This window comes from Rhincodon typus, chromosome 15 (assembly GCF_021869965.1).
Source record: "Rhincodon typus isolate 14 chromosome 15, sRhiTyp1.1, whole genome shotgun sequence".
NCBI classification, from domain to species: Eukaryota; Metazoa; Chordata; class Chondrichthyes; order Orectolobiformes; family Rhincodontidae; genus Rhincodon; species Rhincodon typus.
In genome coordinates, this window is record NC_063346.1 from 42,999,832 (window position 1) to 43,019,562 (window position 19,731).

The 19,731-nt window shown below is 37.7% G+C and overlaps 1 protein-coding gene across 2 annotated transcripts in view; it reads left to right on the plus strand.

Moving 5' to 3' along the window:
- Positions 1 to 607: 607 nt before the first annotated feature.
- Positions 608 to 19,731, plus strand: part of lpcat2 (lysophosphatidylcholine acyltransferase 2) — a 46,926-nt gene continuing 27,802 nt past the window's right edge. Inside the window, exons 1-7 of one of the 2 annotated variants that reach the window (XM_048605885.1) lie at positions 608 to 746; positions 1,487 to 1,531; positions 9,920 to 10,140; positions 12,591 to 12,703; positions 12,815 to 12,875; positions 13,543 to 13,601; positions 14,637 to 14,671. In XM_048605885.1, coding sequence (XP_048461842.1) covers positions 697 to 746; positions 1,487 to 1,531; positions 9,920 to 10,140; positions 12,591 to 12,703; positions 12,815 to 12,875; positions 13,543 to 13,601; positions 14,637 to 14,671 — 584 coding nt within the window. In that variant the 5' untranslated portion in view covers positions 608 to 696. The remainder of the gene's footprint in view (positions 747 to 1,486; positions 1,532 to 9,919; positions 10,141 to 12,590; positions 12,704 to 12,814; positions 12,876 to 13,542; positions 13,602 to 14,636; positions 14,672 to 19,731) is intronic. The other variant, XM_048605886.1, reaches the window with a different exon arrangement.

Below are 19,731 nucleotides of genomic sequence, written 5' to 3' on the forward strand. Positions count from 1 at the left end.
GGGGGGTTTATCAAGAGGGCCAGAGTGAGGGGTCAGCACTGGGGGGTCTATCAAGAGGGCCAGAGTGAGGGGTCAGCACTGGGGGGTCACTAGGGTAAATTTATAAAAATTACACTTAATTGCACTAGTGTTCAGTAGGTTGTATGGTAAGAGTATGTGGGTGGGCAGCATCTTTGTTAAGAGGCTGACGAATGCACAGGTAGTGAGATCAAGAGAAAATGTGGCCAATACTGTGTGGTAAGTATAGTATGAATAGTGTAAATACTGAGTATTTAGCATGGTTAGCAGATTTGAGACTATGACTAAATGTAGGAGAAGGGGAGAGTGACTATTAGCTAAGCGTGGAGTCACGGATGCAGGGTTCATCAGAGTTTAGGTTTGCCTTTGCCATAGTTGTCATTTGATTCTGTATCTCTGTCTGTACACAGTTCTATAGTTTGTAGGGCTCAGTTCTGTAAGTTTTATTGGGTGAGTTATCTTTATCCTGAGTACAGTACGTAAAAGTTTTGAGGACAGATTTATTGCCTTTTTTATGAAAATGATTTTGTTTTATGCTTTTATTGCAATTGGCTGACAATCATCGAATTTATTTTCTGTCTGTAGATAGCTGTGGCCAGTGTTACCCTTGTACCTCTGCGCCTTCTCTGTATTTTCTTCATTGCCCTCGTCGCTTGGCCATGTGCACTTTTAGGACGGATGTGCTGCCCAATATGTGCAAATTCGGAGCCGATTCCAAGCTGGAAACGGTAAGCACTGGTCATTTTTAGTCAAAAATAGATATGAACTGCCAAGACAGAATAGCAATCATTATCCTCTGGGAGGACGTTCTTTAAAGCTGTACATCTGTTCCATATAAAGAAGCTGACAGGAATTGGCGGGTTGCTATATGCAGTTTGCAGTCCCTTGTGTCTGGGGTATAAATGGGAGATTGTGTTAAGATAAAAGATTAGCCACGATTGTATAAAGTGGAGCAGGCTCAAGTGGCTTTGTGGTCTACTCCAGCTCTTGTTTATTGAGCCTCGTTTGTATCTAGTGTGTAACAATAACTGAGCTCTGCATGTTCTTCTAACATACAGGGCCTAATAAAAGTTTGCTTGGTCGTTTGCTAATCTCTGGACGCTTTGCAATTTGCCTTTCAGGCTGTTGTTAATGATATAGTTGCAGAGTTCCTCTCTGAGGGATCACACCGCTTGCCTTTAGTCTACTTGAGTTTCTTTGGGACTTAAAGCACTGTTGCATTCTTATTTTTCAAGTTAATCGGTAGCCAAATCTGTGTTGGCAACAATGGGGAAAAAAAAATGCAAGGGACTCCTGTGGTGTATTTGTCTTGTCTTCATTGGGCCAGAAGGTCTGGGTTCAAGTCCCAGCTCTCGTAGAGGTGTGCCATAATATGCCCAAACAGGGTTAATTTTAAAAAAGCAATGAATTGTCACCCAGATACGTTTAGAACTCTTAAGTATATATTTTGTTGTCTCATTCTCTGAAGGGAGTATCTTACGTTGGCAGTGACAGCGGGATTTCAGCATCTCTTGTGAGTAAATATTTTCCCTCTCAATCTAAATGGAAAATGTCAGTAAACTGAGTGATTGTTTACAGGTTCCACTCTGACACAATGTGTGACTTAGAATAAGGTACCATACATTAAAAGAACAGGAAAGAATTGATTTCAAATGATCTTTTCAAATAAATTAAAATTGGATGTCGTTGATATCAGATCTTTCTGACGAAATGGTTTACTTGCTGCAGGCTTTAGCTATCTAAGTTAATCTAGCTAATGTTGCATATTGAGCTCAGGCTGTTCACTTAATCAACCTTGTCCCTGTCAACCATGCTATGGTGCTATGTTGTGCTCTGTAATGCATTGCCAATTGTGCGTCTTTATGTCCTATTCTATTTTTATTTCTGTAGAGGTTGAACTCAAGTTGTATCTGTAGAGCTTTACTTTGCAATTTCAGGGAATTACAGAGGTAGGATCCAGGGTACTGAGAAACATTAGCATCAGTTGTAAACTGGTCTGTACTCTAGACATGTTACAGAGTGGCTTTCTCTGCCACTTTATTTTCTCACTTTTAGAGAACAAGCTCTTCCCCTTTAGCTGTTGCCAATTTCTGCATCAGCAGGAAGTTAAGTTCTGATGCAATCGTTTTGCCCAATTTTGGATTTCTTGCATCTAGTCTTCTAAATCCTCAATGAAGGAAGAAGGAATTTTACATTTTGTAGTTTCTGAATCACTTGTAAAAATGAAGGTGGAGGTGTGGGGTTGGGAATGACAGTAGTCCTGACCATGGTTGTAGGTAACTCTCTTCTTTCTTATCACCTGATTTCGTTAATACTTTGTAACCCCACAGCTAAATTGCTGTCAACATATTTCAGCAAGCATCTAGTAAGGATTTACTTATTGCTAGTCATTTATTTTCGGATTTTGTTGTAAATCCAGAGTAACATGAAGCAGATAACTTTCCTTGTCTCTTTCCTCCTCTCAACACCCCCCACTCACCACACATGCACCCACCCATCTGCGTTTGAACACCCCCACCACTGCACTGCTTCTCTGCACCCCTATCCCTTCACCCTATGTATGTATAGATATTTTCTAATCAGCTTGTTCAGAGATGTTATGACACACTTCTGGAGCCGGTGAGACTTCTACTTGAGTCTCCTGACTCAGTGGTAGTGGCTGTCCTGCTGTGCTACAAGAGCTATTCCTATGAATGCATATTAATGCTTTGTTAATTGTCTTAATTACAAACAGGAAGAGAATATTTCAATGAATATTTGCTTGGTATTGTCCAAGATTTAATTTAGTGTCCTACAAAGAATAATAGGTTACATAAAACCTAAAGAACTGTGGATGCTGGGAGTCAGAAACGAAAACAAACTGCTGGGAAAACTCAGCAGGTCTGGCAGCTTCTGTGGAGAGAAAGCAGTTACTGTTTCGAACCTAGTGACCTTTCAGAAATTATTGTAGCTAGGAAAAGGTACTTTCCACAGATGCTACCATAATAGATTGCATGTTGTTTAGACTTGCAAACTGGATTCTAACAATTGTCAACATCCTCGTGCATAAAACTAGAGCTCCTAACAAAATCATTTTATGATGGGTTTATCCCAGAACACATCTTGACGTGTGAAGATTTCACGTGAGCTAATCTGTTTTCCTCGAATGAGATTTCCAATATAAATGAGTATTTTCTTTCATGTTTATTCCACCCCTCCTACTCTCCCTTCAAGCTTTTGTTAAGAACTGCAAATGAAAAGTTATTAGTACAAGGAATAGTTTGCATTGGCTGAGGCTATAGTGGTGCATTATATAATTTTGCTGGGATTAACTTAATTTGGTTGTGAAAAACACATGAAGGCATTGATAAATACGTTCATAATGTAATAACATTTACCTTATACACCACAACAGAAACATATGTAACCTGTATCGTAATCTAGATCATAGCAGCAGTGAAGTAGTAAAACAGGGGAGGATGCCACTCCGGGATATAATAAATATAGTTTACTTACACCATGAGGTCTAAAAATTCTGCACACTTACTCCAGCAGAGGCACACAGACAAGGATTCAACTAAGAACACGTTACATAAAACATTTATTGGATTTGCTTCATCAAAATATTTTGGGTGAGACAGCAACTATTTAATACAGTTTAAAAAAAACTTGTAAAAATGCAGTTAGATATTTTTGGATGCATTAGATTTAAATCTGAATGGCAAAGGCAATATTAGGTAGATAGCCAAAAATTTTGGTCAGTCAGGTAGATTTTAAGTAGCATTAAAGGAGGGAATTTGAGAATTTAGGACCTAAGTAGTTCAAAGCAGGGCCACCAGCTGTGGAACAATTAAATCAGGAGGATGCTGGAAGCCAAAATTAGCATAACGTCCTTAAAGGACTATCTTGATTACCTGCCAAAACCTGTACACTAGCTGTTTGTGAATCATATGCTCAAACATCTAATTCACTGTGCTGCAGTCATTCACTATTTAAGTAATGCTCTGCTTTTTCATTCTTGCCAAAGTGAACTTCACATTTTCTCACATTATGCTCCATCTCAGATTTTTTTTGCTATTCATTCAATCTATCTATCCATCTGCACCTTCCTCCTGTCTTTGCAATATATCTTGGTCTCATCTGTGAATTTAGTTAACCGTGCTTTGCTCCCCTCATCTGAGTCATTGATGTAAATTGTAAAAGATTGAGGGTATAGCACAGAATCTGGGCACCGTTAAGGATGTGGAATTGGTGGTAAATGTTCCTATTCTTGTGCACTGATTTACATATGGTGACCTTACTCCAAATGTTCCTAGAAAATAATTTGAGTATGTTGAAACAATGACACTTAAAATTTTTGGATACAAATTTGTTGGAACCTGCTCCTATTGAATTTATTTGACACCTTGGCAAGATTTGATTTCTTCTACAATTTGGCATGAGATCACTTTCTTAATTTTCCTCAGTGTTTTTTCAGATATGTAGCTCAATTCTTGTAAATGGAGGTGTGATATGCCAAGACGCATTCCCATCTTTAACTAGTGAATGGAAATGTAAAGTGATATGCTCATTTTAGCTGCTGTTTCTTTTGCAAATGTACTCTAGTGTTTACTATATCCAGAACCTTTGTTTTGATTGCACTAATGGTACATTACTGTACTGTGAACAGTGTGGTTTTTAAAAAGGTAGAGTTATATCCAAGGGAGACTCCAAAAACAGTCTATTGAAAAATGAAAGGTGTTTGATATTTTAATTGTCAATGGACTGTGCAGAATCAATTCATTTTGATGTCTTGTTCCTCAGCCCACAGAAATTCTGTTTCGATACGCATTTTTTGGAGTTTCTTATTTTAAAAAGCCATGTCTTAATGGGCACCATTTAGGTTGATGGTCATTATTACGGTCTGACAATTTGGTGTTGGCTAGAAACGGATCAGAGCAGATTACGGAATGCCAAGTGAGATTTATTTATTTAACCCTTGAGAAATTGATGTCTCAGAAATTAAGAATAACTGTTAGTGCAAAATTAAATTAGGTTAGTGTAAAAGGATAATAATGTTATACATTGTAGCACAATGTTTAGTGTTAAAGAAGCATTTGTTTCAGAAGTACTCCACTGTAAGTGCAGCATCACCAGTCCGCCTACTTTTTCAGCAACTTATTTTTAATTACGAATGTACTTTTTAATTTCACTAACTTCTATATTCTGTGTCTGTTCTAAAGAAAGTTGCTGCACAAATTTTAGGTTACTTAAAAATATTTTGGAATTGATCAAGAGGTTTTATCAGGGCTTTTAATCTGCGCTGCATCTGTTTTCTTGCTAAATATTTAGCACCACAAAATTTTATTCATTACTTTTGAGTTGAATTCATTAACCCAAACTAACACTTCTTCAAGCTGTTGCAAACATGTCAAATTTAAGAATGCAATTTCATGGATTGTAGAAATATGACTCGACTGCATTATTTTCTTTTGAGAGACTGATCTGTGCTTAGTTGTCCCAACTAATACCCTGGAAATTAACAAAAATGAACATCTGTTTAATTGTTAAATTCTTTATATTGAATTGTACGATTAAGAAGTTATAAAATCATTTAGAGCATCCTTTTAAAAAAAAACCCTTCAGGCTTCTAGTGAAAGAAGTGTAGTTCAATATTTACCAACTAGTTGCAACAGATGGTTACAGAACTATTCTGTTAAGCATATTCATTGCACTAAGGCTGATGGATTGGAAGGTTTTATTTAGCTGTGTGTACGTAATTTGGGCAAGGCAATAAATACGTAATCAATCATTTGTTCCTCTTTTCATCCATACTTGTAAGCAATTGACTTTAAAATACACTGACAACTTTCTGGAACACTGCAATGGGCAGTGGCACCATATATTTATGCAGCACTTCGAACAAAACAAATTGGTCCAAAGCACTCCAAGAACATTGTAAATCTAAAATATATACTGAGGGTGGATGGCCAGAAACTTGGGTCAGAGAAGCAGGTTTTGAAGTGGGGCACAATGTTTCCAGCAATTAACCATTATTAACCAAGGAAGTTGAGCATAGAATGAATTGAAAGAAAAAAATTCAATGTTCCAAAGATTAATTTTGAATCAAAGGACTGGTAATGTTTGAAATACAAAAAAAAAATGAGGGAGAAACTACACTTTGAGACTAGTTAGCAAGTAATATCAAAATAGACAGTAAGACCTTTAAAAAAAAACAAAGGAACAGAAGTCAAAGTGAACATAGGCCCTTTAGAGAGTGAAACTGAGGAAATAATGGAGAACCAGAAAATGGCAGAGGAGGCGAATAAATATTTTCTATCATTCTTGACAGTAGAAGTCATCGAATCAAGGGGCAAAAGGTGAAGAGGAAATAAATATAATAACAATTAATCACTAGAGAAAAAGTACTGGGGAAATTAATGGGACTAAAGACCAATAAGGCCTCTGGACCTGTTAGATTGCGTTCTAGGATATTGATGGAAATAGCTACAGAGGTATTGGATACACTAGCAATAATATTCCAAGAATCCTTAGATCCTGAAAGTCCCAGAGTGTTAGAAAACTACAACCGTAGAACACATTCAAAAAGGGAGGGAGACCAAAAGCAGGTAACTATATCGGCCAGTTAGCTTGATGTCTGTTCCTGGGGAAATGCTAGAATCTATTATAAAGGATGTAAAAGCAGAGGATTTAGCAATGGATAATATTAAGCAGAATCAGCATGGCTTCATGAAGGGGAAATCATGCCTGATAAATCTGTTCAAATTGTTTTGTAGGTAACAAGCAGAATACATAAAATGGTACCTTTTTAGATTTTGGATTTCCAAAAGGAGTTTGAGTAAAGTGCTCCACATAAGTTTACTTTGATAAGACGAGTCCATGGTGTTGAAGGAAGTATATCAGCATGGATAGAGGATTAGCTAACTAATATCAGACAAATTTGGGACAAGGGTGGTATTTTTAGGATGGCAATCTGTAATTAGTGGAGTACAATAAGAATTTGTACTGGGACCACAATTTATTAACAATATATTTGAATAACTTGGATGAGAATAAATATCTGAGGGTTGTTGGTCTGCAGTTGAGGAAAATTGAGGCCATAGAAAGAAAACGTTGAAGCATAGCAGCAGAAGTTAGTTCTTCAATCTGTCGACTCTACTCTGCCATTCAACATGATCATAGCTTATCCTCTATCTCAACACCGTACTGCCACTCTCCTCCTGCCCTTTGACACCTTTAACTGACTATTTTCTATCAATCTGTCAATTTCTTTCTTAAAAATATTCAGTGACATCACCTCCACAGCTTCACCACCTTCTGAGTGAGAGTTTCTCACCGTCTTGGTCAGAAATAGCCCACCACATATTCTGAGAAAATGGCAGCTTAGTTCTGGACCCCAGGACTGGAGGGAGATCTTTTGGTTTGTCAGAATTTTATACATTTCAGTTTTCTGCTCCTGTTCAAATCCTCTTAAAGTGAATGCCAACCTACTGTCTGTTTTCCTGATTTGAAATGGGAGGAAGAATTTTAAAACTGAGCTGTTATTTTACTGAGTGCCAGTGTAGGCCAGCAGGCACAGGGCTGGTGGGTGAACAAGACTTGGTGCAACTAAGAACATGGGCAGTAGCATTTTGGGTAACCTCAAATTTTAGAGAATATGGGAAGCTATCCTGATATGGGTTGGGTAATCTAAGTCTAATGGTAAGAAAGCCACGGATGAGGATTTCAGCTGTCAATAACCTGAGGCAGGCGTTAATAGAGGCAAAAATAGGCAGATCTTCTCATTGGGAAGTAACTTCAAAAATTCCTGGGATAGCGACTTAGTGTGCTGCACTCACACCATGCTGCATCAGGAAACTCCATGACTGGCTCAGCTAACATAACTCTGCAGACATGACTGCCCTGAAATACTCTTATTAAGTAAGCCATTTGTTGAATGAAAATCTAGTAAAAATGTTTTCCAAGCACTGTTTTCATTGATCAGAGAAGGAACTGAGTTTATATTCCCGATAGGAGTCCTTCACCAGAACTGAGGGGAAAATGTAATTAAACGTCTCCCAGGACTGACCTAAACAGAGTTTGGAAAGGAGAGCTGTGTCTAAAGGTTACAAGCCAAATATACCAACTATTGGTACAAAGGAAACAGAAGACTACGACTATGCTCAGTTTAAAAGAATTACAGTGGTATGGGAAGAAGCAATACTACTTTTGTGCATACTGTTCACAATAGCTGTGAATAGCAATATTCTCCGAATGTAAGGATAGTAAATGAGATTATTGTAAAAGCATCAGTACCTCCAGAAGATGTGTATCTTGATGGGATCACAGTGTAGATGATAGTTGTAGGGAATGCAGAGGTGCATGTGTTGAAAGTTTTAAAAATATGGGATACTGTTGACCTTGTGAAGGTGACGGAGAAAATGACTGCAATGACCACAGTTGAAAAAAAGTCACATCTGAGTAAAAAGGGAGATGTTTCAGACTTCTGGTGTGGAACATTACGTTGAGAGCAGATACTGAAAGAAGGAATTGAACTATTGCAAAAATAAAGGTGAAAGTATTCCTAGAATCTGGAATTAACCTGTTAAATATCTGTGGAAACGTGATTGTCCAAGATGTAGTCTGAAAAGCAAGTGTTCAACATATACAATTTTAAGGCAAGTGACTAATCAAAGGGCTTGTGTAGTCACTTCTCCAGATTGCTGGGGGGTGTCATTTAGTATTTAAGTCCATATTTGCTGTGGCCTATAAGGAGTCCTTGCTTTGGTAGACATCTGCAAAATTGTGTGCTAATGGGTTGTATCAGGGTGTTTGAGGAGCTTACATGGAGCATATTTAAAGAATTCAGTGCAAAACCTCTCAAGCTGCTGATGAAGATAGTTTTCACAGCAGAACACTAAGACCCATCCACAGTTAAAACCACAGAACTTGAAGCCTGTCATTTCCAAACCATGGCTATCAAATGTCAAGGACAAATTAATCAATAAGAAACAAAATTACAAATGTTCGAGCTGTCTAGCTTTTGCGTGCTGGACACTTAAGGATTGATAACCAGGTGCTCCCAGGAGCAAAAGTTAAATACTGATAGGACCATTTAGCAACAACAGTTGCAGTAGGTAGATGCAAATGTATTCATGTGACCAAAGTCTAAAGACGTAGCTGATATGTTTAATAGCCTATAAATAAATGCTCAAAATGAAAAAGTAAGTGATTTACACTATACAAAGCCCTCCAAACCAGGCACATAAACATCCAATAAAAGGGGAATATAGCTGACATGTTACCTTTGTCAATTAGACTTGCATGAGCAGTGTGCTTTGTGCTTTGCAGGGCATTAACATATAATTGGTAATGCAGAATGACTGTGGTTTAAATTTTAACATCTTCGTTTAAAAATTCCATTTGCATGAATATTGTGGTATAGGTGCTCCCTTCCTGAGGCGCGATCTTATCATGCTGTACTACTCTGTGATACAGTCCTCAAGCGCCGGGCTATTGGTCTTTTTCAAAAGTAACTAAAATCTCATTTTGAAATTCCTAGCACCTAATTCCGTCAGCTACCTCTACTGAACAGGTGGTGCATACAACTACTTATGTATCTGAAATCAAGTATTTTGAAATTCGACTCACAATGTTAGAATATTCCCTTGAGACAAATTTTGATATTTTCCTTGTCATTATTATAATTTAAGGTTATTTAAGATCATCTCTTGGGTACCAATTTTGCAAAGGAAGCATGTACACAAATCTTCAATCTGTATGGCTTTAATGAGTTTAGTTTAAAAATTATTTTCTGACCGGAAGCAGAAGCTGGAAGGGCTTTTTATTTTCTCCCTGTTCTGAGCAAACTAAGTTACGTTTGTTTTCATAGTCTAAGTTGAAGGAAGTGCTAAGTTTTCATATCAATGAATTTCACTTACAGCCGTGCTTCACAGTTTGTGTTGAAATCCTTGGGTCGTGCATTTTTCTTCTGTATGGGCTTCATGCAAATTAAGGTGAAAGGGAAAAAGGCCGACACAACAGAGGCTCCTATTCTTGTCGTTGCTCCTCACTCAAGCTTCTTTGATGCAGCTGTGAATATTGTTGCTGAGATACCATCAACTGTCTCAAGAGCTGAGAATGCTGACATTCCGTTGTTTGGATGTGAGTTTTTTAAAGAATTTATTATTGGTTCTAATGCACTGTGTGTGTTACGGTCTCATAAACTGTTACTAAATGCTTAGCTTGAAATCTTTGCCTCAGTTATTAGAATGTGAAAACGAGATTGTTAAAATGTTAACATTTTCTAAGTAGTTTCTAAGTAATATCTATGTAAATCATAATATAAGCACATAGCTTCAAGAGATATACATTTTCCTTTCTTGATCCATTTCAAGCGTTTCACTGCTTGAAAGACAGTGGAAAAGGATTTGCAAATTAAAGTAGTGGAAATTGTGATCATAAGCAGTAACATAATGCTCATGAGGCCCATTTAATAACTGTGAATTCATATAAAGCTAATTAACCTCACAAAGGAGATCTGTATCACCCAGCAATGCTATGATATTTTTGCATGTAACTACCAGACACACCAGTGGAGCTATGATATACATTTGTTTCTTTCGATTCCATCCTCCACCACTGACACAACAATTAACAATTTTGTTTTGCCACTCTCAGTAAAGAGAATTGCATTTTAAATTTTTTTTTATTTGAAGGAACTAATAGTCACTCAAGATGATAAAGGGTTGGTAATCCGGTATGTAGTTGGAGTGCCAAAAGTAAGAGAGGGATTTGGTTCTTCAACTTTGTGATCAACTGTGCCAGCAGGTGAGTTTTGGCTGAGAACAAAGACTGATCTGGAGGCATGGCTGGTTTGTTTGCATCTTAGCCTTCAATAAGGACTGCAACTGTTCAAGAAGGCAGCTTACCACCACCTTCTCCAAGACAATGTGGGTTGCCAATAAATGTTTGTTTAGCCAGTGAAGTGTGCATCCCATGAACAAGTTTAAAAGAAACGACCTTGTCTAAGACAAATTGCAATAACTCCAGGACATCTTTGCTTATTTTTTTCCCTCCATAATGTTGTCCTTTTTGCTGTAATGTGATTGTGTAGACACTAATCACTGTCTGATAACAAGCTTTTGATACCCTTCCTTTTTATTTGGCTAAGTGACTATTCTATGCACTGCTGTGAAGCTGTTTGGACCTTTGTTTTTTCAACGTTATCACGTCCCTGTTAACTGAAAATGCACATATTAAAATACCGGTGAGATTAGTAATTCAATTGAATTTGATTCCTTATTCAACATCAATTACTGGATGCACAAAAATTTTCTTCAGTTTACTATTGCAAAGATAGAAACTATTGTTTTCAGTTCCCGATCTAAAATCCTTTGCTTAGCATTTTACCCCATTCCCCTCTCTGACAACAGTCTGACACTAAACTAGTTTGTATGTGATCAGTGATATTTAACCCTGTAATATGCGTCGGACCACAGTTGCCTACTTCTACCAGCTTGCATGTCCTAACTTGGCCACGACTGATAAAATTCTTGTTCATGCTTTTGTTATCTCTGGACTTGACTATTCCATTCACTTTAGTTGATCTGACACGTTTTACCCTGTTAATTTGAGAGTAGCCAAAACTCTGCTACTCCTATATCTTAACTCAAATCAACTCCATTCATCTGTCACTCCTGACTTGGGTTGACTACTATTCAATTAACATTTCAGTTTTTAAATTTTCATTCTTGATTTCATATCATTCCATGGCCTTATTCCTGCCTATCGCTATAATCTCATGCAGATTCCTGCCCCTCCATTAAATCTTCCTTTGCAAAATTCTGGCCTGTTAAACATCTCTGTTAAGCGTTCCACTCCATGTCTTCAAATCTTGGGATCCTAACTTCTAATTCCCTTCGTACACCACACTGCCATGCTTTCCTCATTAATGATACTCCTTAAACTACCTTTTCAATCAAACATTTGAGCACCTGACCTAAAAATTGTTATGCATGGCTTAATGTCATAATTAATGTAAATGATTGGCATGCATTCCCAATTACCAGCTATAAATGATGACTGGTGGTGGAAGTGAAGACAAAATCAGATTTGTTCATTAAAAGTCTTTTCAAAAGAAAAGTTTGGTACATTGTTGGACTGGCCCAGAACAAGCTTTATTCTGCACCAATCTGGTGATATTCCCAACCAGAACTGCTTAATTGTTGAAGTGACTGTTCAAAGTGGAAACTTGTTCCTTACCAAATTTTAAAAAAAAACTTGAGATGAAGGAGTAAAATTTAAGTCTTTGTGGAAGAACTCAACTGGAACCACTGAAAACTTAAGTAGCCTGATGGAGGCAGAGCAGAAAATACTGGGTGAAACCTTTCATAAAAATCACATTGTAACACGGGGATTGAATAAAACTATTACAGGTAAAATTATATCAATGCCTTATTAACTGAGGTTTTTGGTTTGAATAGGTGAACTTTAATTTGCACTGCTGCCTTGCATTAACTGTGTTCTTTAATCCATTTTTTCCAGGTAATGTGACTGATTTAAATTAGTGTAATGGAAAAAAAATTGTGAAGTCTTTTTTTTTTGTATTTTAGTATTACTGCAATGTTCTCAACCTGTGTTGGTATCACGCCATGAAACAAATTCTCGAAGGAAAACTGTTGAAGAGATTACAAAGCGTGCACAATCCAGAGGAAAATGGCCTCAGGTATTTTAAACACGTAACTAAATATGATTGTTTAAGCTCTGGCAGTTTTGTTTTAGACCTTGGTTCATTTTTAAGTTTGCATTTTTGAAATGCTATTCTTTCTTTTTCAAGCTGATGATTTTTCCAGAAGGTACTTGTACAAATCGTACTTGCCTCATCACTTTTAAATCAGGTGAGCTCGTTGTTCTGTCAAATTCTCATGCATGTATACATTTTATACAAAAGCTTTAAAATTTGAAGGGTAATAGAGGGTTCAATGATTCCAACTAAGAATATCCTGTTCACTTAGTAGAGAGAGTTAAAACTACAAAGGAGCAATTGATTGAATTTGAATTTTTACTGCTTTTGCCATTTTGATCTTTTTTAATATAACTTGAGCAAATTAGTCAAAAGATCTACTTTATAAAGATATCAAACTTCATTCATTTTCACGTTTAAAATATGTGCTGAGAATTCATTTTCTTTCTAAGCAAATGTAATTCACAAATAATCAAATTATTTTCTGGTAGATTTCTGATGCAGTCAATGATCTGTTACTAAGTAATCGGAAAAGATTTTACTTATGGGCAGATATTAATTGTTACTCTCCGGAAACTGCTTTTTGTGGCAGGTTAATAGAGAGGGGTAGGATAAACTTAACAAATGCCAAAAGGTCCAAATATTTTATCTGTTTTCAAAGATCGCGTTCATGTGTTGCCATATGTTGCTGTATTATTCAATCTTTGGCCTCTCCAGTCGTCATATTTAATATTTTCACAATTTTAAATCAAGAATTATTAAGTTTCAATGTTTCATAGCTTCAAAAAATTATTAGAATTTTAACTTTGTGATGTTTGCAGGTGCTTTTATTCCTGGAGTTCCTGTTCAGCCAGTAATTATTCGATACCCAAATAGACTGGTGAGTCTGTGTATAATTTCATTTTATTTTATCTTGCATCTCTTCTGATCCCTAGACCTCTGGAACCAATGATTTAGGAGATGGATACAACTGTTACTTTTTGTGGTAGTCCATATCAGAGTGTAACTATTTAAAACAAAAACGAATGAGTCTGATTCTTTCACCAGACCTAATGCAGTCTGTACTGAATGAAATTGTGCCAACTTGCTCAGTCTCTCAAGTTAAAGAGAATAGTTAGCTTCCCCTGAGTTGCTTGAGGCAATTTCTCAAAAAGACCAAGATTTTAATTCATACATTTCATGTCAGATTTTCAATGAGCATGTCTTAAGAAAGCAGTTGATATAAGATTGATGTTCTGAGTTGTTTATTATATCTTAGAAGTGTTAGTTTATTTGACTTGTATAAATATCAAAGCATTAAAAATAATAGATTGTAATAAATATTACAATTTTAGTTAATCCGAATAGAACATATGGAATATCAGCTAGGTCACAAGATGTGACTGTAAAAAAAAATGACAGATTACAGTAAAAATATCAATGTGGCTGTGATGAATATGAACAGACCATAACTTGAAGTCAAAGTAATATAATTATAAATGCACAACAGATTGTCAGCCATGAACCAGATGGTTTCAGGCATTATTTAAAGTGTTACTTTGTCTAAAGACACCCAAGCGTGTTTACTTATGGATGTTGGAGAGATTTAGAGCTTGGACAGTTTTCGACATTGCTGCATGAATGTCAGTATTGTCATTGAATGGGAATAACTGATTCCTTCTCAAAGAGAACTTCTTCATTACTTCTGTGAGGAATACTTAAATGCTTGTAAAGAGCTACTCTCTGTATAACTTCTGCACATTTTATAGCAAGCTGTAAATTATTCTTAGATTTTCCTCACCAAGCTTCTCATTTGGTGAAAACTGATTTCAATATGTGATTCCATTAATTGTGATTAGCATTCACAAATGTTTATTATTTGACAAGGATTAAATTGTAAATGGTTAAACTAATTACTAAAAATATTTTCCAACAGGACACTGTTACATGGACTTGGCAAGGACCTAATGCGTAAGTTTTGTACTGTAGTTTATAATTTAGAAATAAGTTGAATAATGACTGATAATAGAGAAACCAGCTTGAAGGTTTATGTCAAGTGCTTAATTCTCTTTTAAAACCTGAGTAAAATTAGAGGAGCATGTAAAATACCTCTTTACATAATAAATTAAATAGTTGAAGATGAATGAAATTTGGAAGAAGTTTTAATAGGGGAAGAAGCTGAGCAAAAACTCAATGCAATGGTGTTTCCCCAAGGAACAAAATGTCTTGCCAAATTGTTAGAAAGCTGCTTGGCCATTCAGTTTTGTTTTTAATGACTATGGTACCATTTTCAAGCATAAAGTCTCCTGGCACTAAGCAGGGATGGAAAGTGCTTTCCTATTTTGGAGTCAACTTGCATTGAAAGCTGTTGTTGGACAGCTCTTAAAGTAAAATATGATTATTCATAGAGCTTATATTCCTGTAGTTTCATTTCTGTCTCAGTTAATATTCATAATCAAGCTTCTCTTGTCTAGTTTATCAAACATTTGAGTCGTCATGTCAGAGCATATTATGTCTTTTGTTTTCTTATACATCTTCCAAAAATAGAACAAGCTAAGAAAATCTTTTTTTCAGTTTCATTCATTGCATTTTCCTTTTTCCCCATATTTTCTTCCTTTTATGGTGTGCTGTTACCTGACAGGGTAACTAGCCCTGTGTCAGTCTTCAATCACTATTTAGATATCATGTTTTAATGCTGATTTATTATTTAATTTTGTATTTCCTCTGGAAACTTTGGTGAAATCATGAAACTATCATGTATTTGGACCTTTGTTAATCACAAAAAGTACTCAAAAGCTGCTGTACGTATGCAAATATTTTGAGTATTTGAAGTGACCACAGTAGAATGGCTGTTAGAAATTTCTTCAGGCCCTGTGAGTTTGAACCAACAAATTTGTGGAGTTTTATCCCTGTGCCCTTTAGTAGGCACATCTCCACTGATGGGCTGGATCAGAGCCCGTTACAATTGAGGGATCAGATGGTGGATCTCATGGAAGATCTGAGGTAGCTGCATTAATAAATGGAAGAATAGGGAATTAGTGTGAATTAACAAGCAGAAGCTTGGACAAAATAGGAGTTAAACAAGACTTTTGCATGAATTAGAATTTGTAGAAGGCTGATAATGGGGCCAGCATGGAGAGTGCTGTTGGCAATTCTTCAGAGACCCACACCCTTGACAGATCATTGACTTGAAGTTGCAACCAATCTCTAAATTCCCTTCCTTTGAGATCTTTGAAGATGTTATCAACTCCTTGAATCAATGCTCACTTCACTGAAGGTTTCTATTTCAAATCCACCTATTGTGATCCCTTTGGACACTGATAACTTGAAATAGATTTTAATTGCCAACTTGGAAGTCTTGTTCAGTTCCTTTTAACGTCTTAAAATTTCTACTGTGACAATCAGCATCAACTAAACATTACTTAAGTAACTAATACTCTAAACTACTAAAGAGGTACATTTAGTTAATGTCCTAACACCACTGATAACCCACAATATATGTATATACTTGACAGCGTGCTTTCCACAGAATTACCACTTCAATCGGAGATAGTCCAAAATAACTTCAAGATTCCAATGGGTTCACATTTTTCTAGGTTCAGAGTCATAACGCCACTTGATTGCTAAAGTTCCTCTCCTTCAGGCTCATAATAGTTCTCGAGCTGACTTTCAGCACAAGACCAACTCCTTGTTCTGCTGGTTTCACCAAGACAAATCTTCCAGAGATTTTAGTTAGCCACAAGATACATCTCTTGGATCATAGACTGTCCTTCCATCATTTTCTGCTTGGTAGAATGCCAAGGAGCTGCTGTCTTCTCTCCTAGCTGCACCAGCGAGCAAACTCTCCTGGCTCCATAATCAGTATTTGGTAGCCATGTTTATGAATTCCTTGGAATATTTTTGTATCAAGTGTGTTGTGTAAGTTAGTATTGATGCCTTCCCATTTTTAAATAAGTTTTCTGCCTGTTTTTCTTGCTGATTTAAAACATGAAAACTATGTACATTTTTTAAATGATTCCTAGGATGTAGGTATCACTGGATAAGCCAACATTTTATTGTTCATCCCTAGTATCTCCTTCAGAAGCTGGTGGTAAGCTGCCTGTTGAACTGTTGAAGTAAATTTTCTGTGGATAAGCTCTCAATGCTATTAGGGAAGGAATTCCATGATTTTGAGGCAGCAATATATATCCAAGTCAGGATGATGACTGGCTTGAAGGGGAACTTGCAGGTGTTGGTGTTCCCATGTATCTGTTGCTGTTGTCTTTCTAGATGTTACTGGTTATTGATTTAGGAGGTGCTGTCTAAGGAGCTTTGGTTAAATTCTGCAGTACTGATACGGGTACTGATATGGCTAGCCCAGTTCAGTTTCTGGTCAGTGGTAACCTCCAGAATGTTAGTGAGGCATTCAATGATCGCAGTGTCATTGAATGTCAAGCTGTAATTTTTAAATTTTTTCCCATTGGAGATGGCCATTGCCAAGCATTTGTGTGGCACAAATATTACTTGCCACTTTTCAGCTCAAACCTGTGTATTGTACAGACGTTGCTGCAATTAGATGTGGACTGCTTCAGTCTCTGAGAATTGATGAATAGTGCTGAATGTTGGGTAATCATTGGCAAACGTCATCACTTCTGACCTTTTGTAATGGAGGGAAGTCATTAGTGAGGCAAATGAAGTATCCCACGGGCCTAGGATACTGCCTCCTGCAGAGATGTTGTGGAGCTGAGATATCTGAACTCTCAGCCACGACCATCTTCCTTTGTACCAGGTATGACTCCAACCAGCAGAGAGATTCCCCTAATTTCCATTGACTTGTTTTTTCAGGGCTCCTTGAAGCTGCACCCAGACACGTCTGGCCTTGATGTCAGGGCCAGTCTCTCTTGCATCTGGCACTTTTTTTTCCATATTTGGATCTTTATTGAGATCAGGAGTTGATTAACACGAGTGGAACCCAAACTATGCAATAGTGAGCAGGTTATTGCTAAGCAAGTATGGCTTGATAGCACTGTTAGTGACACTTATCCATCACTTCACTGATGATCGAGTGTGGACTAGGTGGTAACTGGCCTGTTGGAGTTGTCCTTACATTGTGTTTGGGATATCCCTGGGCAGCAGTTTTCCATATTGTCTGATAAGTACCATTATGCAACTAGTACTGGAGCAGCTTGGCGAGGGACATGGAAAGTTCTGGAGCACATATCTTCGGGCTTGCAGGAGTCTTGTCATAACCCATAGCCTTTGCAGTATCCAGCGTAACTAACTGTGTCTTGATACCATGTGGAGTAAATTAATTTGGCTGAAAATGTGATGTCTGTGATGCTAGGAACATCAGCATGAGGCCAAGATGGATCGTTCATTCAGCACTTTTGATTGAAGATTGTTGCGAGTGCTTCAACCTTGTTTTGCACTGTTGAGAAATGGGCTATTTGTGGAGCCTCCTGCCGCTCCACTGAGATGTCTAATTGTCCACCACCTTTCGCATTGGATGTGGCAGAACTGCAGACCTTAGGTTTGATTCATGTGTTCCGGATTCACTTGCTGCATATGCTCTTTGGCATACAGGTAGTCCTGTTTCGTAGCTTCAAGTTGATATCTCATTTTTAGGCCTGGTCAGCTCTTGATGTGCTCTCCTGCACTCTATTGAACCAGAGTTAATCCCCTGGCTTGATGGTAATGGTAGAATGGAGGATATGCTGAACCATGAGGTGCACATTGTTTAGGAGTACAATTCTGCTGCTGTAGGTGACCCACAGTGTCTCATGAATGCCCAGCCTTGTTTGCTGAATATACTGAAGTCTATATCATTTAACATGGTGATTGTACCACACAAGGCAATAACAGGTCTTCTCAATGTGAAGATGAGACTTCATTTCCGCAAGGGCTGTGTGTTGGTCACTCCTACTGAAACAGTCATGGACAGCTGCATCCGTGGCAGGCTCTATCTGCATCCTGTGGTTATTATTGACTGGAAACTGAACTGAACTAGTCATACAAGTCTGATGGCCACAAGAGCAGGTCAGAGGCTAGAAATCCTGCAAATGATTAACTAACCTCCTGATTCCACAGAGCCTGTCCAGCATCTACGAGGCATAATTCAGGAGTGTGATGAAATACCACCACCACTACCCTCCCCAACAGAACTCAAGAAATTTAACATGGTCAAGGGCAAGGCAGCTCAGTTGGCACCACAACCACAAACATCCCCTCCCTCCGTCACCAATGCTTAGTGGCTCCTTAGACACACCTTCCAAATCAGTGACCATTACATTCTAAAAGGACAAGAGCAGTGGATACATGGGAACGCCATCACTTGCAAGTTCCCCTCCAGACCAGTCACCATTCTGACTTGGAAATACATCACTATTCCTTCAGTGATGTTAGGTCAAAATCCTGGAATTCCCTCCTTAATGGCACTACCTACAACACATGAACTGCAGCAGTTCAAGAAGGCAGCTCACAACCACCTTAAGGGCAACTATGCGTTGGGAACAAATGCAGGCCCAGGCAGTGGTGCTAACAACCAATGAGTGAATATTTTTCTTAAAAAAACAAGTGAGGATGAGGTCAACTATGTTATTCTCTTGTTGGTTTGATCATCATTTGCCACAGACCCGTTTAGCAGCTATGTTATTCAGATTTGACCACCCCAGTCAGTACTGGTATTACTGGGCCATTATTGGTGGTGGTCATTGAACCCCCTCACCAAGAGCGCATTTTATACTCTTGCCACCCGACTACTTCCTCGAAGTGGGGTTTAACATGTAGAGTACTGATTCATCAGCCGAGAGAGAACATTATGTGGCAATCAGCAGGAGGTTTGTTAGCCCACGTTTGACCCAATGTTGAGAGATCCAGAGTCAATTTTGAGTACTCCAGGACACCTCCCTCCCACCTATGGTAATGTTCCACAATCTCTGCTGCGTCTACCCTGCCTGTGAGACAAGACTTACCCAGTGACACTGTATAAAACATGATTCATGAGTATGACTTTATCAGGCTGTTGCTTGACTAGTCTATAGGACAGCGCTCTC